The following is a 25950-nucleotide window of genomic DNA, read 5'->3' on the forward strand; positions in this document are numbered from 1 at the left end:
AATGCAGGCAGCTGTTCAGTAAAGCAAAGGATGGAGGGTTCATTGGTGGCTGAATTCCAGGATCAACAAAACATTAAACGCAGATTCCAGTACCAGGTTAGGGTTGCTGATACGGTGGTCTGAAGATGGCTGCACTTTCAGCCAATTTGAGAGCCGAGACAAAAAGCAGGTCTGGGATGGTGACTGTAGGTGTTTGAACCCGAGAAATGCACGGGGAATAGTTGATCGGCGTGATTCTAAGTATCATTATGCAATGAATTGCCCGCAGTGAAAGAATCGTGTTTTTGAAATAACGCATGAAACAGAATTTCGAGGCTGAAAATGAGGATGGTGACTGCCATGAAGGGATTGCATTGGTCACTGGGAGTTTGAATCCAGCGAGGAGTATTTTGATTGCTGATTCATTCAACAGCACCGTGCTGGATAGCAGTTGCACTTCCACAGTATGTGGAGTGGATTGGCTTAACTGCTACCTGGAATTTCTCGATGATGCAGATTGACGGAAGATTAAGGATTATGGAAGCTCTACCTGCTTCAGGTTTGGGGATGATAACACCCTAATGTCTTCCAAAAGAGTTGTCCCCCCTTGCAAGATAGCTGGGGTCAGTCTCCTCATCAGTACTGATATGATCACGATTGAGATACCTCTATTGTTGAGCAGACCTTGGATGAAAAAAGCACAGCTGCGAAGTCTTGTTGATCAATTGAACTGGCTGGGCGTTCAGACGAGACTGGATGCAAGTTTTGATGTTCTTGAACTGAGTACGATAATGAAACATCCCAAGATGCAGGATATCTTATGGGCGAACAAAACATTAAAAAGGTTAAAGATGGAGAAACGTGTACTCGAGCTTCCATCTTTAGGTGATGCCAAGAATATAAAATTGATTGTGTTCAGTGACGCCTCCCTCACACACTTCATTGATGGGTTTACAAGTGCAGCAGGTTTTATAATATTTCTTGAGTGAAAATGGGGAAGTGTTATCCCTTGGTTTGGGAAGCCAAGAAAATAAGGTGAGTAGTGAAAAGCACTCTGGCTGCTGAGACTCGCATTAGTAGACATGTTATCTAAAACATTAGAGGAAATACTACATGGGGGAAATGATGAAGGAGATATCCCAATAGAGTGCTATATTGACAATCGATCCCTTTGGGATAATGTACACTCCACAAAGAGTAAGAGTAAAAAAAAGATTATGGATTGATATTGTAAGTCTAAAACAAATGGTGGAGAAAAAGGAGAGCTCTAAGCTCCAGTGGGTTGATACAAGTTATCAGTTATCAGACTGTTTCACCAAAAGGAATGCTTGCAGTGAAAAATTGTTGGGGGCATTAGAATAAGGATGACTCAGGATGTGAGTTTTTTTGATTCATTTTTTTATCTTTTACGTATTTTTCTGAAAACGAAATGCACTTGTGTCTTTTTTTGCTTAAGAAGGGGAATTATTAACGTTGAAATTGTGCTTCATTAGAATACATGCAAGTTGATAATTAAGCACAGCTGTCCCCAACTGGGGAAGGATTAGGGAATCATGGCAAGAGTATATAAACCAATTCACTCTGCATGCCTGGGAGGATCTGGGAGAATCTGTGACTTTACTTTTGCTGTACTGGAAATAAACCTGGTTTAAGGTACAGGTTAGCTTTAGACTTGTTCTTCCTCAACACACAATTACTGGAATTAACATAGAGGATGGTATACTATGGTGTTTCCCCAGGGGTCAGTGCTAGGACCACTGCTTATCTTGATGTATATTGATAACCTAGACTTGGGTGTGCAGGGCACAGTTTCAAAATTTGCAAATGATACAAAGCTTGGAAGTATTGGAACTGGGAGTAAGATTGCGATAGAGTTTGAGGACATAGGCTTATGGAACGGACAGACAGGTGGCAGATTGAATTTCATGCAGGGAATTGTGAGGTGATACATTTTGGTAGGATAAAGAGAGGTAAAATAAAGGGTGAAATTCTAAAGTGATGCAGGAACAGAAAAACCTAGCGATCTATGTGTACAAATCATTGAAGGTGGCAAGACAGATTGAGAAATTGGTTAAAAAGGCATAGAGAACTCTGGGCATTGTAAAAAGAAGCATAGTGTAAAAAAGCAAGAAGGTTATGAGGAACCACTGCACTAAGTTTGCCTCAGCTGGAGTATTGTGTCGAATTGTTGGCACCACATTTTGGAAGGATGTGAAATCATTAGAGATGTTCCAGGAATAAGGGACTTCAGTGAGGAGGATCAATTGAACAACCTGGGGCTATTCGCCTTAAAGAAGGGACAATTGAGAGGAGATTTTTTTAATGGATTATTCATTTAATAAGACCATAAGACGTAGGAGCAGAAGTCGGCCATTCAGCCCATTGAGCCTGCTCTGCCATGGCTGATCTGATAATTCTCAACTCCACTTTCCTGCCTTTTCCCCATAACCCTTGATTCCCTTACTAATTAAAAATCTATCTGTCTCAGCCTTGACTTATTGTCAAGTACTTATTGACCTCAGTACTTATTGACCCAGCCTCTACAGCCCTCTGCGGAAAAGAATTCCACAGATTCACTACCCTCTGAGAGAAGAAATTCCTCTTCACCTCTGTCCTAAATGGGCAACCCCTACTCTGAGATTATGCCCTCTGGTCCTAGACTCTCCCACAAGGGGAAGCAACCTCTCAGCATCTACCCTGTCAAGCCCCCTAAGGATCTTCTGTGTTTCAATAAGGTCGCCTCTCATTCTTCTAAACTCCAATGAGTACAGGCCCAACTTACTCAACCTCTCCTCATAAGAAAATCCCTCCATACCCAGGATCAACCCTAATGAACCTTCTCTGGACCGCTTCCAATGCCAGTATTTCTTTCCTGCAGAACAAAACTGGATTTCAAGAAATGTAAATTGATAACAGAAGAAGCCCTTGAGTTAAGTGAAAAATGAAGAAATCTTAAAGTGAACATAAAACAGATCACAATATGAGAACTGAGTACAACAGGTTAACCAGAGGGATGAAGTTGAAAGCCAAGAGAAATGAGAACAACTGGATAAACAACCAGTGCAAGAATCTGAAAAATATGGCAAAGAGACTAAAGATGAGATTTATTGGAAGATAAGAGAACTAAATTAATTTTATAGACTCAAAATGGCTGCAGTGAAAATGGTCATTATAATTGTGGGTGAGCAAATGAGGTGATGAGATGAGAGGTGAGAAGAGTCTTTTGTCGATCCATACAATGCATAGAGTGAGACAGATGAATCAGTTATGGAGAAACTGCCCTAAGCAAATGGAAGGCTGTTTATCCTGGGTTTCTTGGAAGATGAAAAAAAGATTTCTATTGACAAGTTTGAAAAAGAGTCTAGGACCAGAGGGCATAATCTCAGAGTAAGGGGTTGCCCATTTAAGACAGAGGTGAAGAGGAATTTCTTCTCTCAGAGGGTAGTGAATCTGTGGAATTATTTTCCGCAGAGGGCTGTAGAGGCTGGGTCAATACCAGCCCCGATCACCCAGCCCCGATCCCACTACCAACTGAAAAACTGGCCTGGTGGATAGGGAAAGAGGGGGAAGTGGCAAAGGCAGCTGATCAATTTTAGTGGCAAAGAAGTTCATGAGCTCCTCGTATTTACATCCTCAGGACATACCATATCCCTTCTTGCCAGAATATGTCAAATGCCTGCTTAAAATCTATGAAGTTGTTGTAATCATGGAAGTTGCGTTTTATAAATTTCTCCAAAATTTGACTTATCATAAACTTCATGCCAGTGTAAAGCTAGCTGTTTCTTTACTAAGCACCACCTTTACGTTTTTTTTTTCTTTTCTGTGTCTTCAGGTACTTGCTTTTCTTTATGAATTTCATTAAACAGCTTTTGCATCACTTTCACATACATTCGTCACTCACTTGCAAGAACTCAGTGGTTACAATATCAAATTACCTAATCCCACCAACTCGTCACGGTTTCCAATTTTAAGCAGCAAACATATCCACAAGACACTGGCGGAGCCTTTCTTTAAATGTGCAGATCGTACTCCAATGAAGCAAAAAACTACCATGATAGTGAAACCACAAACATAGAGACACCAGAGATTGTTGTTAGCAGAGAGCATGAACTGTGACCTAGCAGGAATAATGCTTCGTAAAATTGTTACAATCTCAGTAGATGCTGGTAACTTTTTTTTAAAAAGCAATTTGAGTTAAAAATCAAGAAAACTTCTTCCAATAAAACAAAAAAGACCAAACATTGTTAACACTATATCTCGTAAGCACTTCTTTAAACCAAAATCCGGAACGGAACACTCAACGTTCTACTTGTAATTTCAATCAGGATTTTTTTTTACACTACAGTTACTTGAGGTTATTCTGTTCTCATGGAATCAACCCAAGGCCCTCTGCTCCTCGTCCTGGTCACTGGCAGAACCTGTCTCTGCCTCCTCCAAGCTGCTCCTAACACAGACTGACCAATACAGCAGAGATATACCAAACCAAAAACAGCTACCTAACCCCTACAAACCACCTCTACAGCAACACACACGCCCTGTTCCCAAATGGAAATGCCAATTAATTAACTTTAATTTTAAACGTGTCCTTTGCTCTGAAAAATATGTGGATACTTTAAAACCTTCCTTTGTTTACTAGTGCCTTCAAACCTTTCTTTGATCTGATGAAATTATATGATGAATTTAAATTCCCTGGTTTACACCTTATCTTTAAATCCCCTCCTGAGATTTCTACGGAAAACCTGTTTCCTCGAGAGATATGCGAGGTTGCTATAATCCTAAACAAAAACAAAAACAAAAACAGAATTACCTGGAAAAACTCAGCAGGTCTGGCAGCGTCAGTGGAGAAGAAAAGAGTCGACGTTTCGAGTCCTCACGACCCTTCAACAGAACTGAGTATAGTTAGGAGAGGGGTGAAATGTAAGCTGGTTTAAGGTGGGCGGGGGGAGAGAGAAGTTGAGTGGGGGTGGGGGGGGGGTGGGTGGTTGTAGGGACAAGCAAGCAGTGATAGGAGCAGATAATCAAAAGATGTCACAGACAAAAGGCTATAATCCCAGGTGTGAATGCCTCCCACCACCATCCCAGCAACACAATAGAGCTTCCCACTTGAACTGCAACTCCAGGGTATCTGATAAACTACCCAGGCCAAGCTTTCTTTCATCTATCCCACATTTAAAATCATAGTCTCCCGAACCAGAATCATATCTTATAAAGTAAAACTCACAATCCTAAAACATATTAATCTTAAAATTATGCATTTTAACAAAATCTACTAGTGTTTTAAAAAACAATTTCTTGTATATCCTTATGTCAAATACCATCTTCCACGCCTCTGCCATCCCCACCACCCCCTCCAAACTCCGGTCTCTTGCACACTCCCTCCCTCCCTCTCTTTCCACCCCATAAGACCATAAAATGTAGGAGCAGAAGTAAGCCATTCGGCCCATCGAGTCTACTCTGCCATTCAATGAGAACATGGCTGACCTGATAATCCTCAACTCCCCTTTTCTGCCTTTTCCCCATAACCCTTGATTCCCTTACTGATTAAAAATCTGTCTGCCTCAGCCTTGAATACACTTATTGACCCAGCCTCTACAGCCCTCTGTGGTAAAGAATTCCACAGATTCACTACCCTCTGAGAGAAGAAATTCCTCCTCATCTCTGTCTTAAATAGGTGATCCCTTACTCTGAGATTATGCCCTCTGGTCTTAGACTCTCCCACAAGGGGAAGCAACCTCTCAGCATCTACCCTGTCAAGCCCCCTAAGAATCTTTTATATGTTTCAATAAGGTCACCTCTCATTCTTCTAAACTCCAATAAGTACAGGCCCAACCTACTCAACCTCTCCTCATAAGAAAATCCTTCCATACCCAGGATCAACTCTAGTGAACCTTCTCTGGACTGCCTCCAATGCAAGTATATCTTTCCTTAAATAAGGGGACCAAAACTGTTCACAGTATTCTAGGTGTGGTCTAACTATGCCTTGTATAGTTTTAGCAAGACTTCCCTATTTTTATACTCCATGACCTTTGAAATAAAGGCCAACATTCCACTTGCCTTCCCTATTACCTGCTGGACTTGTATGCTAGCTTGTTGGAATTCATGCAAAGGACCCCCAAATCCTTCTGTGCTGCAGATTTCTGCAGTCTTTCTCCATTTAAATAATCTTCAGCTCCTCTATTCCTTCCAAAGTGCATAAACTCATATTTACCATATTATATTCCATCTGCCATGTTTTTGCCCACTTACTTAACCTGTCTATACCCCTCTGTAGACTCTTTGTGCCATCCTCACCGCTTGCCTTTCCACCTATTTTTGTGTCATCGGCAAACTTGGCGATAGTACATTCATTTCCCTCATCAAGTCATTAATATATATTGTAAATAATTGTGGCCCCAGCACTGATCCCTGTGGCACTCCACTAGTTACAGGTTGCCATCCTGAAAATGCTCCCCTTACCCTAACCCTGTCTTCTATTAGTTAGCCAATCCTCTATCCATGCTAATATATTACACCCAACACCATGGGCTCTTATCTTATTAAGTAGCCTTATTTGCAGTACCTTATTAGACGCCTTTTGGAAATCCAAATATTTTACGTCTACTGGTTCCCCTTCTGCTTGTTACCTCCTCAAAGAATTCTAATAAATTTGTCAAGCATGATTCCCCCATCATGAAGCCATGCTGACTCTGCTTGATTATATTGTGCATTTCTAAATGCTCTGCTATTACCTTTTTTATTATAGACATTTTCCCAATGACAGACTTTAAGCAAACTGGCCAAAAGTTAACTTGTTTTTTGTCTCCCTCCCTTTTTTAACAAGGGTGTTACATTGGCGGTTTTCCAATCCTCTAGGACTTTTCCAGAATCTAAAGATTCTAGGAAGATTACTACCTGTGCATTCAGTGCCTGTGTAGCTACTTCCTTTAATATCCTAAGATGCAACCCATCAGGTACAGGGGACAATATCCATTACAAGCCTACCGACTCCCACAGCTACCTCGACTACAGCTGCTCACACCATGCCTCCTGTAAGGACTCCATCCTATTCTCTCAGTTCCTTCGCATCCGTTGCATCTGTTCTGATGATGCTACCTTCAAAAACAGTTCCTCTGACATGTCCTCCTTCTTCCTTAACCGAGGTTTTCCACCCACGGTCGTTGATAGGGCCCTCAACCGTGTCCGGCCCATCTCCCGTGCATCCGCCCTCACGCCTTCTCCTCCCTCCCAGAAACATGATAGGGTCCCCCTTGTCCTCACTTATCACCCCACCAGCCTCCGCATTCAAAGGATCATCCTCTGCCATTTCCGCCAACTCCAGCATGATGCCACCACCAAACACATCTTCCCTTCACCACCCCTGGCGGCATTCCGTAGGGATCGTTCCCTCCGGGACACCTTGGTCCACTCCTCCATCACCCCCTACTCCTCAACCCCCACCTATGGCACCTCCCCATGCCCACGCAGAAGATGCAACACCTGCCCCTTCACTTCCTCTCTCCTCACCGTCCAAGGGCCCAAACACTCCTTTCAAGTGAAGCAGCATTTCACTTGCATTTCCCCTAACTTAATCTACTGCATTCGTTGCTCCCAATGCGGTCTCCTCTACATTGGAGAGACCAAACGTAAACTGGGCGACCGCTTTGCAGAACACCTGCGGTCTGTCCGCAAGAAAGACCCAAACCTCCTTGTCGCTTGCCATTTTAACACTCCACCCTGCTCTTTTGCCCACATGTCTGTCCTTGGCTTGCGGCATTGTTCCAGTGAAGCCCAACGCAAACTGGAGGAACAGCACCTCATCTTCCGACTAGGCACTTTACAGCCTTCCGGACTGAATATTGAATTCAACAACTTTAGATCTTGATCTCCCTCCTCCATCCCCACCCGCTTTCCGTTTCTTCTCCCTCCCTTTTGTTTTTTCCAATAATTTATATAGATTTTTCTTTTCCCACCTAATTTCATTATTTTTAAATCTATACTTTTAATGCCCTGTTAGTCTTTCCACCCCACCCCCACTAGAGCTGTACCTTGAGTGTCCTGCCATCCATTCTTAATTAGCACATTCGTTTAGATAATATCACCACCTTCAACACCTCTTTGTTCCTTTGTCTGTGACATCTTTTGATTATCTGCTCCTATCACTGCTTGCATGTCCCTACAACCACCTCCCCCCCCCACCCCCCAACTTCTCTCCCCCCACCTTAAACCAGCTTATATTTCACCCCTCTCCTAATATTACTCAGTTCTGTTGAAGGGTCATGAGGACTCGAAATGTCAACTCTTCTTCTCCGCTGATGCTGCCAGACCTGCTGAGTTTTCCCAGGTAATTCTGTTTTTGTTTTGGATTTCCAGCATCCGCAGTTTTTTGTTTTTATATATTTATATATATAGGTACAGGGGACTTATCGGCCTTTAGCCCCATTAGTTTTCTTAGTACTTTTTCTCTCATCATAGTTATTGTATTTATTTCCCCCCACCCCCCTCGATTATTTAGTATTTTTGGAATGCTATTAGGGTTTCCTACCATGAAGATAATGCAAAATATTTATTCAACTCCTCTGCTATTTCCAGGTTCCCCATTATTTTCTCCCCAGCCTCATTCTTTAAGGGGCTCATGTTCACTTTGACTTCTCTCTTCCTTTTTATATAATCAAAGAAGCTCTTACTGTCCGTTTTTATATTGCTTGCTAGTTTACCCTCAGAGTTTATTTTTCCCCCTCTTTAATTTTTTTTTGGGCATCTTTCGTTGGTTTTTAAAACTTTCTCAATTCTCTGACTTACCACTAATCTTTGCTACATTGTATGTTTTTTCTTTCAATTTGATACTATCCTCATCTCCCTTGGTTAACCATGGTTGGTTTATTTCCTTCCTTGAATCCCTCTTCCTTACTAGGATATATCTTTGTTGTGAGTCATGAACTATTTTCTTAAATGTCTGCCTTGTTCATCAACCGTCTTTTCTGCTAAACTCCTTTCCCAGTCCACTCCAGCCAACTCTGCCCTCATTCCTTTGTAATTACCCTTATTTAAGTTTAGCACAGTTGTTTCTGACCCAAGTTTCTCACTCTCAAACTGAATGCTAAATTCTTCCATGTTCTAGTCACTGTTTGTTTCCTAGGGATCTGAGATAATTTATTAAACACACCTCATCACACATTACCAGAGCCAAATAACCTGATCCCTGGTTGGATCCACAACATATTGTTCTAGGAAACTGTTCCGAATACGCTCTAAATTCTTGCTCGTGGCTACCTCTGCCAATTTGATTTTCCAAATCTACATGAAGATTAATGTCACCCATGATTAGTGTATTGCCTTTTTTAGATGCCCTTATTACCTTCTGATTTATTCTCTGTCCTACAATATAGCTATCGTTAGGTGGCCTATAGACTACTCCTACCAGTGTCATCTTCCCCTTGTTATTTCTTACCACCCCCCATATGGATTCTGCATCTTCGATCCAAGATCATTTCTTGCTATCACACTTATTCCATCTCGTACTAACAAAGCTACCCCACCACCTTTTCCTTCCTGCCTATTCTTTCGAAAAGTCACATACACCTGAATATTTTGTTCTGAGCTTTGATCTCTTTGTAACTATGTCTCTGTAATGGCTATAAGATGATACCCATTAACCTCTACTTGTGCTGTTAATTCATTTATCTTGTTCTGAATACTATGTGCATTTAAGTAAAGAGCCTTTAATTTTGCCTTTTTGCTATTTTTCCCCCCTTTGCCCTATTTGCTGCTGTTCTTTTATGTTTGAACACTCTGTCCATTCCTGTCACACTCACTCCAGGTATCGTTACCAAAATGGCTGCCCAGCAATACTGCCATATCCTTTTGCTTTGTAAGCCTACGTATCCCCTCTTCAGAAACCCCCCCGCCCGCCCCCACTCCCGCTCTAGCTATTCGATTCGCCAGGACACGGGTCCCAGCATGGTTCAAGTGAACCCCATCCCACCGGAACAGCTCCCTTCCACCCCAGTACTGGTGCCAGTGCCCCATGAACTGAAACCTATTTCTCCCACACCAATCTTTGAGCCACACATTTAACTTCTTGACTTTATTTACCTTATGCCAGTTTGCCCGTTGTTCAGGTAGTAATCCTGAGATTATTACCTTGGAGGTTCTGCTTTTTAATTTAGCTCCTGACTGTTCAGATTCTTTCAGCACAACCTCCTTTCTAGCCCTATCAAGGTCGTTGGTACCAACGTGGAGGATGACTACTGGATCCCTCCCCTCCCACTTTCAAGTTCCTCTCCAGCCCTGAGGAGATGTCCTTAACCCTGGCACCGGACAAGCAACACAGCCTTCAGGACTCTCACTCATGGCTGCAGAGAACAGTATCTATCCCCCTAATTATACCGTTCCCTACCATTACTACTTTCCTATTTCCTCACCCCCTTAAATGGCTCCCTGTGCCATGGTCGGTTCACTCATCCTCCCTGCAGTTCCCACTCTTGTCACACACAGCTTGCAAGAGCCTCGTAACTGTTGGGCAATTGCAGTTGCCGAGGCTCCTCGAACGTTACCCCTGGGTCTCCATATCTGCTTCACCTGCAGTCACACCCTCTTGTCCCTGATCACAGACCAAGTTTGAATTACCTAACCTGTGGGATGTGACCGCCTCCTTGAGCAAAGTGTCTAGGTAACTTATCCAGGTAACTTACCCCCTCCCTGATGTGGTGCAATGTCTGCAGCTCGGACTCCAGCTCCTCAACTCTGATCCAAAGTTTCTCGAGCTGCAAACACTTACTACAGATGTGTTCGCTTTGGATCACCTTGGTGTCCAGCAGGTTCCACATGCTGCAGCAGCAACACATCACCCGTCCTGCCATCACTATCATATTTTATTTGATCCACCAAACCTCAATCTTTTCCTCCTGCATCCTCCCAATTTCTAGGGACTATCCTCAAGGTTGCAGCCTCCTGCTATTTGTTTTCCAGTCCAGCAACCAGTTAGTCTGTCAATTTGGCTGGTTGCCGGCAGTAAGCAGAAGAAAAATATTATGATGAGGCCCTGCTAAATTTGACAGGGCCTCTATGACCCTGCCATTACTGGGTTATCTTCTTGCTTCTGTGACCCCTGCCTGCCTCCACATAAATAGCAGGACCAATATGTCTGTAGAGCTATGAATACCATTTTTTTCTATTGCAGGTTTACCTGGCACAGTTGCGCATGCTGGACTGCAGCCATTTTTGGTTTCATTCATAACTGGATTCTTTATGCAGGTAGGTAATTCAGAAAGTGACTACTGTAGATAACTGACCTGACATTCAACATTTAGAGGCAGATGTATCCTAACATTATTCCTTGTATTAGGAAATGCTGTGGAATTCTACTAGATTAAAATGTTTCCATGTGTTCTGTATGTGAAAATGCTGTTGTGAACAATTATTTTCCACTTATGCTTTGAAGGTCAAGAATCATAGAATTTGAATCTTTTATTGTTTTGGGACTGTAGAAAGCAATGTGGCAGATGCACCTCACAACTAGAACCATACTGATAAAATTGTTTTGATTTTTGAGTTCATTTGAAGAATATTTTCAGTAATTGAACATGAAAGTTTAATCATACAAAAAGATGAATTTATAGTTTTACTTTATACCATCCAGGTATAGCAAACTTTCCAAGATTGAGTATTAATTTTTCCATTAATTCTGACAACTACAGAGAACTTTGGAGTTAATTGTTTGCCAAGGAGAGTAGTGAAAATTGGTAGATGCTGGCTGTGTCACTATATTTTATTTCATCACCTATAGACTGTTTTGAAGAATAGATAATACTATTGTCAATAAATTAATTCAGTAATTATACGAACGCTCATAATTCTCTCAAGGCCTTGCTCACAGTGGGTGGAGGTTTTAGGGTTAGGTTCCAACTTTAGCATAATTTCAGTGATTATTTGATTCTTAATTATATCATGTTCAAATTTCATTAATAGACAACCATCCATTATTAAAGTATGTGACTAGACATTGATTTAATAAATGCTTATCACTAAAAACTTATTTTCAGAATTTGTTTATAAAATCTGATACCATTTACTTATTTGTTTATCTTTGTTTTCTTTCCACTGTTAATTTACTCTGTATCCTGCCTAATTAGTTAGTTTTTTTTGGATGTGCAGGTATGGTGTTAAATTTTCTTTGTTAATTTCTTGTTTACTTTTGTTTCAGTAGAATGATTGATAATTAATTCAGCAAAACAAAGTATCCACGAACAGAAATGTTTGCCATTCAAAATTACTTGTGATTTCAGTTCATTGCAACATTTCTGACTACTCAGAATTGAAGTGATGGAAAATGCTTTACAAATCATTTATCACATCTCTTGTAAGGCATTTTTTAAAAAATCAGTACAGTACCTGACATTTCCTTCTTGGAAGTATTAGGGTTGGTCCACTTAAAGTCGGTCAAGTATAATGGATTTTGATGTTTCTTTGATACAGCCTAACTTGTAATGTTTTGACTGTAAGAGTGAAAAATTAAATTGAGTAAGAGCTCAAATATTACGGATTTTTTCATAGCTCAATCCTGGCAGAAAACATTTTAAGTGACCAAATCGTACTGGCTTAACTTTAGTCTTTTTTTACTATTTCAAGGTGCTGTTGATTTATCTTTTTGTTGATTTACTGCAACGATGTCGCTTGGTTCAGATTGAAGCTGTGAAGGTAAGCCAGTATACTCAGACTCAATTCGGTGCATAGAACTAGAACGAACACACAAAATAAAATGCATGAGTACAATTCATTATTCCATTTTGGGAAGTTTGCATATTTGCTATTTTGCGTAGGTTACTCTTTTAATTTTCTTTGCATTATTTCTGAAAGCATATTTAGAGCTTAAAGGCTGGCATTGGCTATTGCTGTTGAGATTCAACGTAATGCATTTTAACTTAATCAAATTTTGTACAGTTAGCATTTGGATTTTTGTTTAGCTTTGAAGTGCAGGCCTACGATTTCCTGAAGGTGCTAAGTTGCAATGTGCTTATGTATTACTTACCACCTTCAACAAATATGAGTTTCATAGTACATTTGTTAATAACAATTTGGGCTAACTTTGCATCTGCTAAGTTGATGTGGACCATTTTTTGTAACTTATTGCCTTGAGGAAACGAATATGCAAATATAATTGGATACTGACCACAGCATTCTAGGAAAGCAGTACTTGTTTGCAAGTTAATGTACATGGTTGACTGAATCAGTCAGATGAGAGAGAGAGAGAGAGCGAGAGACAGACTATTACCATGGCAACAATAGCTGAGCCATTATACACAGCAGGGAGGTGAAATCTTTATTGTAAAATTCACAATGCTGCCTTTGATGTAGAATGACTAACAATCAGCTTTGATGACATGGTGATTTTACCAGCAATGCTCTAAGTACAGCATTCAAGGAAAGTTCAGGTGTGCAAACCATTCTGATAATACCCTTTAGAATTCATAAGTAACAACATTGAATTCCAAAATGATGTAAATTCCATGGTGTGTAATATTTTCTGTTCATCCTTTTTTTCCGTGTAGATAGGGAATGGCCATTTCAAATATAGGGTAAATCTTTGGAGACACATTTCAACATCACGCAAATTACTTAAGAACCTTTTTTTTTTCTGGAAGGCTTTAATTAATGCCGCAGGCAGTTCTGCCACTACAGCATCAGAACTTCCTCAGATACTTGCTTTTGGTGACTTACGATAATATTGTAAAGTTCCTTTTTTTAAAAAAAAAATGAAATTAAAGCAGGAGGCTGTTTGAAACCTAGCAAAGTGTGTCCAAAAAATAAGCAAATGGTGTTGAATTAAATCCTGTGCAAAGAATGAAGTCAAGCCGGTGGCCAGTCAACGTATTACATTTTTAAAATTTGTTCTTGCGATGAGAGTGTCAGTAGCTTGGTTAACATTTATTGCCCATCCCTAATTGCCCATGAGAAGGTGGTGATGAGCCATCTTCTTGAACCGCTGCAGTCCATTTGGTGTGGATACAACCATACTGCTGTTTGGGAAGGAGTTCCAGGATTTTATCCCAGTGATAGTGAAGGGACAGCAATATAGTTCCATAGTCAGGATGTTGTGTGCCTTGGAGGGAAACTTGCAGGTGGTGTTGTTCCCATGTGTCTGTTGCCCTTGTACTTCTAGGTGGTAGAGATCGTGAATTTGGAATACGCTGTTGAATGAAACTTGGCAAGGTGTTGCAATGCATCTTGTAGCTCGTGCTCACTGCTGCCACTATGCAGGTGACTTATTCAAAGATATTTTTGCTTGACTGTTTGAATAGATTTCTTTGTTTGGAGATCCTGGAAGGAAGTAGAATATTATAGCCAAGTAATTCAAGTAACCCTGAAATCTGCTGCAAAATAGTGTTGCGTTTAGGATGTCAACCAATAATGGACTGTGTTTAAATACAATTGGCAAGCTGCCAGCATTACTCTCAGATGGGGTGGGTGAGAAATTGTGCATCAGTGATACCATTTAAATGGCAGCATGTGCCACATAAAGGGAGGTGCACCTTGAATGCTATCAACTGATTTCAGTGGAACATTGGAAAAGCGGGCTGAGGTGCTGAGACAAGGGTTCCTAACTTTGCAAAATTGCACTGGAGGTCCATGTGAAAGAGATTAACCTGAAGGAGGGAGCTGCCATTTCCTCCTGATAGCAGAAGCATCTGCAGACAAGTTGAGAGGCATCAAGAGATAGAAGAGATGGTGGAGGAGTTCAATGCATTGTGTAGTGAACGCTGGATCTGGCTGCAATGCCAGTGGAAAAAAAATCAATTATCTCACCAGAGCTGCTAAGGTAAGGCTGCCACTCAATCTCTCTTATTCTCTACTTTGCCCTGTGACAGCATAGCCCTAGCACTCTCAAGTTTTCCCTCTCCTAGTTCCCATCACTCTCCTCCAATTACAACAGCATACTTCTTAACTTCTTTCTGCTGCTACTGGCACAGTCTGTACCTGTTACGGTTAATTAATCTCCTTGCCCCTTACATCTTCACACCTCTGTCATCTTTCATACATCTGCAGAATGACTTTACCTTAACTTGCACTTTTTCACAGCTTTCACCATTTCACCCACTAACATTTCTCTTTCTTCTTTCAGGAGAAGTTGGAATACAGCATTGAAGGTCAGGCATGGACAGAACTGGAAGACCATTGATCCATGTCCTCTCCCAATAGAAAAGGCCCCATGTGGAAAAGTAGTGCAACTCCTGAAGCTTGAGGATCTACTTCGCAGGGCCTTTAGTTATCTCAGCCTCTTTTTCTTTTCTCACAGAAATCTCTCCCAATATAAGTTCTGAATGTCAAAGTGATACAGCTTGGAGTTGACACTCACCTGTCTTTTCTTACTCTTAACACTCTCCTCTTTAGGCAGTGAGTCTTGTTGGAGCAGAGAAAGAAGACCTTCCTGAACTCTCACCATCATTTAATCATGCTCTTGCAGGCATAAGCTCAGAAACTAGCACCCTCCCAATGCCCCCAACACCCCTACATAGTGTACAGAGTCAGGTAGAAGGCCCTGCAATGAGAGATTCACCAAACACAGGTGTGCAGGGGAATAAGATGGCCAGGAAAGCAGCTCACGAGCCTGCACCCTGTCATTCTGCAAAGGGCACAGGTGCAAACTTCAAGGGACAAACATTTGGAAGAAGAGCCATGGCTGTGCACAAAGAACTAAGTGTGCTGGACTGCCTGCCAGCAAGCTTGCACACAATGTTGCATAGCCTGGCCTGAGTCCTACTCCAAATTATGTGGGTTATTGCGCAGGCGCATGGAGACAGTATACTCATTCATGAGGCATTTGCTCAGCTTTATGAACACTGCAGCAAGACCCACAGTTTTGGAGTTGCAGGTGACAGCTCTGTCAGCTTCAGTGGAAACTGATTGTTGTTATCTTTATTCTTGTATCTAGCATTTCTTCTGACTCATAAAGCAGGAACATGTCTTCTAAAACATGATTGTACTCCTAGACTCTGATTTTTTTTTGAAAAATATACTTTATTCATAACATATGTGAAAGAATATTTCAAAATGGTCATCTCAAAAAGTGCAATCATATTCAACTTTTTCACATAGATCATGAGGTGCTTCAGTACAATCAATGAACATTATAGACATTTCAATATGGTCATTACAGACCATCAGACAGTGCAGTGGTATTTCAGTTACCTACATAGATCATTTTGCACTCTGAGGTGCTTCAATACAATTGTGATGCTTGTAATATTCATTGCATACATTCAATGTGAGGCATACAGCCTGAGGGAGTCTATACAATTCCCAGTCCCTCAGTGCACTATGGCTGAAAGGTCTTAGATAGCGACCTTTCCCCGTTGCGCCTTTGCGGCAGCTGCCCCAAGCTTTAGTGCATCCCTCAGCACATAGTCCTGGACCTTGGAATGTGCCAGTCTGCAACACTCGGTCGGGGACAACTCTTTGCGCTGGAAGACCAACAAGTTGCGGGCAGAACAAAGAGTGCCTTTCACCGAGTTGATGATCCTCCAGCTGCAGTTGATATTTGTGTGTGTGTGTGTCCCTGGGAGCAGCCCCTAGAGCACAGAGTCATGTGTCACAGAACTGCTCGGGATGAACCTCGACAAAACCACGGCACCTCTATCCAGACTTCTTTCGCAAAGGCACATTCCACAAGGAGGTGAACAATGGTCACTTCCCCACCACAGCCACCTCGAGGCTCCAATAATGTGCAAAGCAAGTTGAGTGCTGAACTGCAGCCCCTTACTAGTGGTATAAGCATCAAGGTAGAGGCAGTTGCTGATCTCTCTTAGGATGACGGTGCCTGCTCCTTTGACAGCCCCTAAAACCAGCGTCCGCCAGTCAGCTGTCACCCTATGCAGTCATCTCAAGTGCCCTCTATAGTGGTTTTGCAGCTGTCCATCATTCACACTGTTACCACAGGGAAGCAATTTGATGAAGCACAAAAATAGGCAAATAAACATAGAAGACAGGATTTGGGGCAAGGGTAGGTTTGCACAAGGATGATTCAAGTTCCAAACTGCGTGGCAATGATGATGAAATGAACCATTAATTAATAGTTTGTTGTTGTGCAGCAGTTTCTTTGCATTGGTCTTTGTGTACAGGATGAAGGCATTCATCAGCTGGGCATAAGGAGCGGATGTGATGGCAGGAGGAGTGCAGGAGAAGGTTAATTCATCTAAACTATTCCTTTATGGTTTGCTGAACGATAGTTCAGGCAATTTCTCAAGGCTGTTCTGAAGGAGCCTTCCAGAGCTCCCTGGACAGAGAAACCTGGTTTAGAATGCAAATGGTTTTCTCTGTTAGAGCTTTGATTGCAGCTCTGCTCAACATCTGTGCTTGGCATCCTAATCCTTGTCCACAAGCAGCCATGATATCTATTAGTCAAGGTGGAAAAGAGGGATGATTGAGGACAGATACAGGACAAAGGCATCATGGCTACTGTCGAGAAACTGGGCACAGACCTGCATAATCAACTATTTGTGGTCACAAGTCAGCTGCACATTTAGAAAGTGGAAGCCTTTGCTGCTTTGCTACAAATCTTTGAGTGGACCACAGTCAGTGTTGATTAGCTCAGTTGGCTAAATGGCTGGTGTGTGATGCAGAATGATGTCATCAGTGCAGGTTCAATCCCTGTACTGGCTGTGATAGTTTGTGGAGGCCTGCCTCCTTATCTTCCCTCTCGCTTGATGTAGAGCAGTACCTCTCAAGCTATATAACCAATAGTCTCTAATGGAGAGGGATGCCTATGGTCATTTGTGGACTAGGGCTAATTACCCATCTTCTTACAAGGCAATATGTGTGCAATCAATGAATCTCTGAGCCTACTGGAAGCCAGAAATTTGGGTGAAGCTTAAAGCTGACTCCCCTTTTTGGAGGCCTCCATAGGAAAGTTGAAATGGTTTTGTTTGTCAAAGAGGGCATCTGTACAGTGCAAATTGACGTGTGTTGTTGATGTCATTTATAGCGATTGGGATGATTCTGAGGCATAGAAATTGAAAACCACAGTAACTTTACAGCCACAGGCAGTGCTGTTCATTCTTGTGCCAGCAGCTGCAGGCCTATGTCTTATATTTGCTGATGCTCCACCTCCTCCAGTTATTATTGCGACCCAGCAACATGCCTGTTTTTCAAGAGTGATGAACTGAAGCCCCTGCACAAGAGCTGCAACTCCAAAAAGTAATCTTCCACAAGCTTTTCAACCAACTATCTCAACTGAAACAGGCAAAATGAGGCCTTGGTGCCCACCAGAAGTCTAAAATGACTAACCAGAGACTTACTCACAGGAAAGGATCTCTAATTAATGTCATGTTTGTGGATTGAAGAAAGAAAATATAAACAGGATTATGATGGCACAGCCCAGATGTGAGAGCCCGGTCAAGGGATAACTTCCCCTGAGAATTGGATAAATGTCTCCTCCATCTGGAAATGGTCTCTCCTCTGTGGTATATTACAATCCTAGACCCTTTTGGGACTATTCTAGATCGAGAGTACCTTCCAAATTAAACCCTTTCAACCTCAGAGAAACCAGAAGCCAAAGACAGTTAACTGGGTCTGCAGAGCTGAACAGTCTTTCCTTAAAGGAAAAGAGCCAGTCTAGATTATTACTTTCCTCTGCATAGCCTATTATTTTTAAATAAATTACAGCCAGATTGTAATTTTCCCAGACTTTATAAGGGTCTGGATGAAAACTCCTCAGATATGTTCTCCCCCAACTGAAGGGTGTATGGAGCTGGGTTCTTAGAGTTATTGATACATAAAACTATGTGAGACAATATAAGTTTAGATATATAAAGTTTATTAAAAGAATCAAACATGCAATTTAATGTTAAGGTGGAAAACATAAATCGCAACACTGGTTGGATCTAGAAAAGGGAAATAGCTAAGTCTTATTTCAATAGAAAATCCAAGCTTAAGCTTATAATTGGCACAGAGATAATATTTTAAGAAGGATATCCATCAAATATTAAAGTGAGGTTACCTTAATCCCCGAGTGAGATTTGTTCAACTCGTGAAATGAATCTAAATCTACTTGAATTGTCTTTGGATCTTGATTGTAAATTTTGAGACAATACTTGAGCATGATCCTGCAGACTGTAGCTACAGTATAGCTGAAGGGGATATTTGATCTCTGTGAAACACTCAGGAGCTGCCATTCTGGCTTAAAGTAATTATCACGGTGGATCATCTTAGAATGTGGCATCTCCTAAGAAAGCAATGATGAGATGCATGATAAAATGTTTCTGGTCAGAAATGAGCTCAACATTCAGGCAGTGGAATCCTCTGCATTTCCATTATTGCTTTTACCTGTGCCTGTCATAGGTGCATAGAGTCCACCAACACTGCCACCACCTCTCCCATCTCCCACCCAGGAAAAGCTGGGGTCTCCTTCCCTTTTTCCTGTCCTTTACAGTTGAATGCTGAGCAATCACAGGTTCAATGGAAAGGAAGATCTGCTTCTTTGAATCTTGCAATGCAAGAAGGAAATGATAGGTCTCCTGTAGTCCACACCTTTTTAAAAGCCTGTTGTAGTACTCATTTTGATTTAAAAATCGCTCTTCTCATCAGTAATAGTCGCTCTATGCCAGCCCACCCTGCAGCTATAACACACTGCAGGTGGGCTAAATTGGAGCAGTGTAGGACTTATGCCCCTCACTGGGGAGGAAGTCCTGCCTTCGGGAGCTGCCAGCCAATCAGATTGACTAGCAGCTTCATTAGTCCTGGCAGCGCCAAGGGTGCATTAGTGGGTGCTGTCTGGACAGCAAGCCAGCCCAAGGAGCAGGCCCATGGACCCGTGGGGACAGGTAAGCCTGGGGTCTTGGGCGGGGAGGATTTGGGCAGTTGGGTGGGGTGGGGGTGTGGGGGCTGTGTTTTATAGAACAGGCAGGTAGAAAGAGAGAGGGGGTATTATCTTAGGGCGGGGCTGCCCCTGAAGGTAGTATACCCTCTTCCTTCCTGCCTTTTCAAAAAGTATTTTTAAAAAGCGGCCTACCCACTCCTGCCCGACTGCCCATGCTAACTGTTTTATTGTGTGAGCAGCAAATTATTGGGGTCAGTTGGCTTGTTAACAAACTCAATTGGCCTTGGAAGTGGGCAGGAAGGTGGTGGGGTGGGCACCCGCCTATTTTACGTGACCCCCCCATCCCCCCGCTGAAAACGCTCCTTGTGGGTGTGCCTAAAATGCAGCCTCTTGTTTCTGATTTACGCTGTAATGTATCTTTTTTAAACAAAATGTCCAGTATAAAAGGCGATTACTGGCTTTTTGTGTTGCTTGTCAAGTTCTAGCCATGCCATATTTTGTTAATCTCTTCATTGTTTTCTAGCATTTAAGGCTAGAAAGAATCATAATGCAGGATGTCGGTGATCAAGATCCCATTCCACGTTCCATTGAAGAGGAGGAAGAAGCTGAGGATGCAGGTAGAGAATATTATTTACTGATTATGTGGTTTCATGGGAATATTTGGTTTGGTGAGGCAGAGCCAATTTTATTTGCTTTCCCTATATTCTTCTTGAGCATCTCTAAGATAATTCTAATAGCATTTTCACATATTAAGATTTGTCCTACCAATAGGGACCCAATGTTGCTATCGTTTGATCTGTCTTTATTGAGACATTTTCAGTCTTTAAGCCACTGACAAAGCTATTTTCAACAAATGCATCAAAAAACATTTGATTCTCATGGTTTTCACCAGTAATCCCAACCACAACAAATCCTAACACTTATTCACTCTGGGGGCTTTAGATTGGAACTGAAAATTCAGTGATATCAACCGATGTGCAGGATTTCTGTAGAATCCTGACCTTCAACTTTCCAACTTCCCCTAGCACTAATCCCAAGCCTGTGCCTTACGTACTCTAGCTCTCGATTCCTGTCCATCTCTTCTCCCAGCATTCCTTATTTTGTGGCTGATCTTTCAACCATCTTGATCTTACCTTCCCTCCTTAAAAGTCTTTGCCTTGTTATGTCCTACTCTACCTTCTTTAAAAAAAACTTACTCAAAACCCGCCTTTTTGATATGCCTTCGGTGAACTTTCCTCTCCTCTTGAATCCTCTCCAAATCAGGTCACCTCTCATTAAGTACTTTTGGATGTCTTATCATGTTAAAAAGGCTTTATAAACTCAAGTTTCAGGCATCCCAAGTGATAAAGATTGCACTGGAACACATTCTTTCTGTGAAATTATCACAGAATGATGGTTAAAAATATTTCAGTACTATTTGTAGAGCTATGAAAGATTCTCACTGGCTACTTGTAAACATTATTCTTCATTGAAATATATTTTTGTCATTTGGCACAACTTGTGCATTCCACTGACTTAGACCACAGCTGAGTTTATATTGCTGAATGATATATCAATTTGGAATATGATATACCTGTTTGGAATTATCCCAGAAATGCCTCTCACCTATAATAAAAGATTATGATCAGATAAAAAAGTTACTGATATTAATGGATTCACCTTGTGATTAGTATGATTGATTTTATGATCAAAGTTGTTCCCCACAATCACTGGTTCTCAGATAGATGGAAACAACAGATATAAAGAGGCTTATGGCATTACAAACACTGGCCAGGAGTTTTGCAGAATTGTGCTAATGCATTTGAAATGGCGGGCAGGAACCAATTCCAGCACTGGCAATTTTCACTGGCATAGGATAAGGATGTGGCTACAAAGTCCAAACCCTGCACTCCTGACCTGTGCAATTCCATTGCTGGAGTAGGCATCTCATACAAACCCCCACAATTTTTGTGGAGCCTGGCCAGCTTCTTGAGGACTTGTGATTCATGACCCCTCAAAGAAGTCATGAACCATAGACTGAATTTGGGAGCTTTTTGAAAGATGAGTTTAAAATCTCTTACCCATGCTTTTCCATGGGCTTTTCATTACCCCCATGTCCCTTCCATGCCCTCCTGCATACTCCATGTCTACTCGCACAGTATGCACTATGTACAGAACCAATAAGTATATAATAACAGTGGCAAGTATTGAAATGCTCATGAAGAAACACCATTCAGAAATCTGCTTTGAAAAATTGCTGTTCTTGCGACCTTATAAAAGTGTCAAATAGACACTGCTATTCATAGTTTCAGTAACAACTCTTACCCTACTTAACACCTCTTAATCTTGTTGAAATAAACATGCAGACTTTGAAAAAAAATCAAAGAATAACTTAGAACCTCAGAAAGATGCCACATCAATCAAAGCTAATATTCTGCTTCAACCTATGTTAACAGATCCCTACTGAGCTGATTCCACTAGTGAATTTTGGAGCTCAACCAAGCATTCGTAATGAGGCCACCTGGAGAAACAGATGTCTGGCCATCTGTTTCTGTTGATACGGTTGCCAATGGCCTCATTATGAATGCTTGGCTGAGCTCCGAGAGTCATTAATGGAGACATATGAGAGAGCATGGAGGCAGCATGGGAGAAATGGGGCATGGAGAGGCATAGGGAGTACATGAGGGGTGAGGGCTGGAGGACCTAACAATCATTAATATGATGGGATGAAGTCCTAGAGAACCGAGACTATTTATTTGTATTTTTTTTTAAATGGAAAAAGATCTTTTTAAATGCCTGAAGCTATGCCCGTCTGTGACCCTGGAACAAAAGGAGCTTTTTTGGCGATTTCAAAGAAACTTACACCTCGTTATCTCTGAAGCCCCACTGTGGACTGCACAGGACATATTCAAGGAGCATTAAACAAGGGCCATCTGCATTTTCTAACTCAGGTTGGCCAACCGAAGTCTATTCGTCTGCGATGACAAAGGACCCCACAGTCATCCTTTCAATTCTTAATGGTTCGAACATTTAACCATCATGGGAACCCAGACGTGGGATACACATCCTTTGTCAAAGCCACTGTGAAGAGGTGGAATTTTTTGCATTTATGGGATGTGGATGCCTCTGCCTAAGCCAGTATTTAATGCCCAACCCTAATTGCGTTTGAGAAGGCGGTGGTGAGCTATCTTCTTAAACCGCTGCATTCCATGTGGTGTAGGTACACCCACAGTGCTGTGAGGGAGGGAGTTCCAGGATTTTGACCCAGTGACAGTGAAGGAACGGCGATATATTTCCAAGTCAGGATGTTGTGTGGATTGGAGGGGAACTTCTAGGTGGTGGTGTTCCCATGTGTCGGCTGCCCTTGTCTTCGAGATGGCAATGGCCGTGGATTTGGAAGGTATTATCTAAGGAGCCTTGGTGAGTTCTTGCAGTGCATCTTGTAGATGGCACACACTGCTGCCACTGTACATCGGTGGGGCGGGTGGGGGGGGATTGAATATTTGTGGATGGGGTGCCAATCAAATGGGCTGCTTTGTCCTGGATGGTGTCAGACTTGTTGAGTGTTCGTGGAGCTGCACCATCCAGGCAAGTGGAGTGTCATGTAAAATGAACTTCTTGCTGGTGGAACCAGTTATTTTGCTTTGCTGTACTATATAGCTCAGTCTCCCATTTTAACATCTAACTGGTAGCAACACAAAAGGAGCTCTGGCCACATCTACACTGCTTCTACTGGAACTTCTGTACCATCGCCTACAAGACTGATTGATCACCGTGTGCTTGTCTCATTGTGGAAGCCAACTCTACTGGAAAAGTGAATTTTACAGCATCAGTTATCAGCCTGCCAACTTCTGTGAAGGAGTAGCTCATTGGACTTCGATTCTGGATTCTGGACCCACGTGAAACCATAACTCTTTTCTCCGTGGGCCTTGCCCTGTAAATCATTTCTTTATCTATCCCTCTTTTGTTGAATGAGTGCACAGGGGAACTATGTAGTGACCTCTCCCCTGCATTTTGAGTGTGTGCAAATAAACTAACCCTTTCAGTTCATCCTATCACACATTTGCTGTGGAGTTATTAATAGAACTGAGGGGTTGGGAAGTACGTCACTGCTTCTAAAGGGGGAAGCCAATCAAAACACCTCTATGTTTATGGACAGGTGGCAAGAGGAGAGATCAGGGCTGTTTAAATTAACCCCTCCCTCTGGTTCATAACAACTTGCATGCCTCCATGGCTGCCTCTGAACTGCTTCTGGTGTCAGCAAGCCTGACTCAATCCCTTCACTGCCTCCCTGGAGCGAAAATAGTGCATGCAGGGGCTATTTATATAGAGGCAGATCTCCCGACTAGAGCTTCACACCTTGTTAGCAAAAATACAGCTCATTATCTTGGAATTTCCCTCCCTCTCATTCGTGGTAAATCTATCGTGAGTGGTATTAGCGCTGCAAACCCTCCCCCGCTTTGAGTACATATTGAGTTACACAGGAGGAAATTGTAATAGATTAATGGCAAAGTCACATGGGCCGATGTTAGTTTCTCTGCTGAGCTGCCAAAAAGGAAACAAATTTAATCAATAATCTCTGACTTTTCCTCAATTTTAGCCCCCAGTGGATGTATTGTTCCCTGTATTTCTTAACCCACAAGTTGTCAGCTTGGAGATGTTACTGGAGCTGATATATACAGGAGAAAAAAGATTGTAATTGTCTCATCCTTCTCGATCTGTCTGCACACTTTGACATGGTTGAGCACACCATCCTCCTCTAACGCCTGTCCTCCATTGTCTAGCTGAGTGAGACTACTCTCACCTGGTTTCACTCTTTCCTATCAAGTCATAGCTAGACAATCTCCTGCAATGGCTTCTTCGCCACACTTCTGGAGTCATCCAGAGATCTATCCTTTTTCCCCGTCTTCTTTCTCATCTACGTGCTGCCCCTCAGCAACCATTTGCTAAGGCATAACATCAGGTTACACATGTATGCTGATAACACCCAGCTCTAACTCACCTTTTATGCTGTCAGACTACTTGTCTGAATCAGTCAGTCAAAACTTTCTCCAGTTAAACTTTGGAAAGATCAAAGCCTTTGTTCTTCAGCCCCTGCCACAAGCTCTGTTCCCTAGCCACCAATTTCATTCCCCTGGTCACTTTGTCATGAAAATATAATAATTTTCATAATATTATTGTGATTTATTGTAAAAGTGGGTTAATAGTGGGGTTTGGATTAATTTCTGTGTGTCTGTGTGGGATTTAATTGAATTGGAGACAGCTGGTGTGGAGGTTTTGAGTTGTCAACAAGAAGCTCGGTTTGAAATGCTAAATATGTAAACATGGCTGAAATTTTAGAATGTGAGGTATAAGGAAAATTTGCAATTTTAGTTAAATTAGAGTAGTTTGAATTTCAAAGAGATGGTAAGATGTTACACCTATCCAGAAGAAAGCCAAGCCAAACAGTGTGTTTATTTTCCCCAAAAGTTACTGATAAAATTAGTACTATGAAAGATTTATATTATGAGAAAAGTAAAGCTGCAAAGACATATTGGAACAATGGAATTTGCACTGAAAAGGGAGAAACATGTACAAAGGAGATGAGGCTATGTGTAAGAGGAGAAGGAATTCTAAGATCTAACACAAGTGTGAAAAGTGTCCATCCTCTATGGATCAAGTTGCTGTTTACACGAACCAAAGCTGAGAAAATTCATTTTGAATGCAACTGTCCAGGTTATTGTATCGCTTTGCCTGGGCCTGTTTAAATCTATTTGTTTTTACTGTTGCTTTAATGGAGGTGTAACTGGGAGCCAGATTAATTAGGGGTTTTAGAGTCATGATAATAGTAATTTGTAGACTTATGTATGTGCTTGAAATTTTTTCTTTCGTTAATAAATGTCTAATTTAGTTTTCCAAAAACCTCTGAAGTCACGGTAGTCTTATTACTTCTGAATTTAAGGCACGCATCTTGAAATAAAATACAAATTGCAAAACAGTTTGTGACCACTTGATCAAGCTTCCCTCGTGGGTTTGTTCCACCTAGCACACATCATCTGCCACTTCATAGCAACTTCCTCAGAGCCAGACTGGTGGCAGCCTCAGCCTCAGTATCCTATTTGACCCAGAGCTGACCTACCAACACCATATCCTCTCTATCGCAAAGATTACCAAAATTCAAATCCGTAATGTCAGCTGCCTCCACACCTGCCTCAGCCCATCTG

At 41.8% G+C, this 25950-nt stretch overlaps 1 protein-coding gene across 3 annotated transcripts in view; it reads left to right on the plus strand.

Annotated features, from left to right (window-relative positions):
- Positions 1-25950, plus strand: part of LOC144693794 (uncharacterized) — a 456645-nt gene that overhangs the window by 41798 nt on the left and 388897 nt on the right. For all 3 annotated transcript variants that reach the window (XM_078563834.1, XM_078563835.1, XM_078563833.1), the window contains exons 3-5: positions 11138-11211; positions 12586-12654; positions 20292-20385. In XM_078563834.1, coding sequence (XP_078419960.1) covers positions 11138-11211; positions 12586-12654; positions 20292-20385 — 237 coding nt within the window. The remainder of the gene's footprint in view (positions 1-11137; positions 11212-12585; positions 12655-20291; positions 20386-25950) is intronic.

The sequence above is a fragment of the Cetorhinus maximus genome, chromosome 19 (genome assembly GCF_964194155.1).
Source record: "Cetorhinus maximus chromosome 19, sCetMax3.hap1.1, whole genome shotgun sequence".
Classification (NCBI taxonomy): domain Eukaryota; kingdom Metazoa; phylum Chordata; class Chondrichthyes; order Lamniformes; family Cetorhinidae; genus Cetorhinus; species Cetorhinus maximus.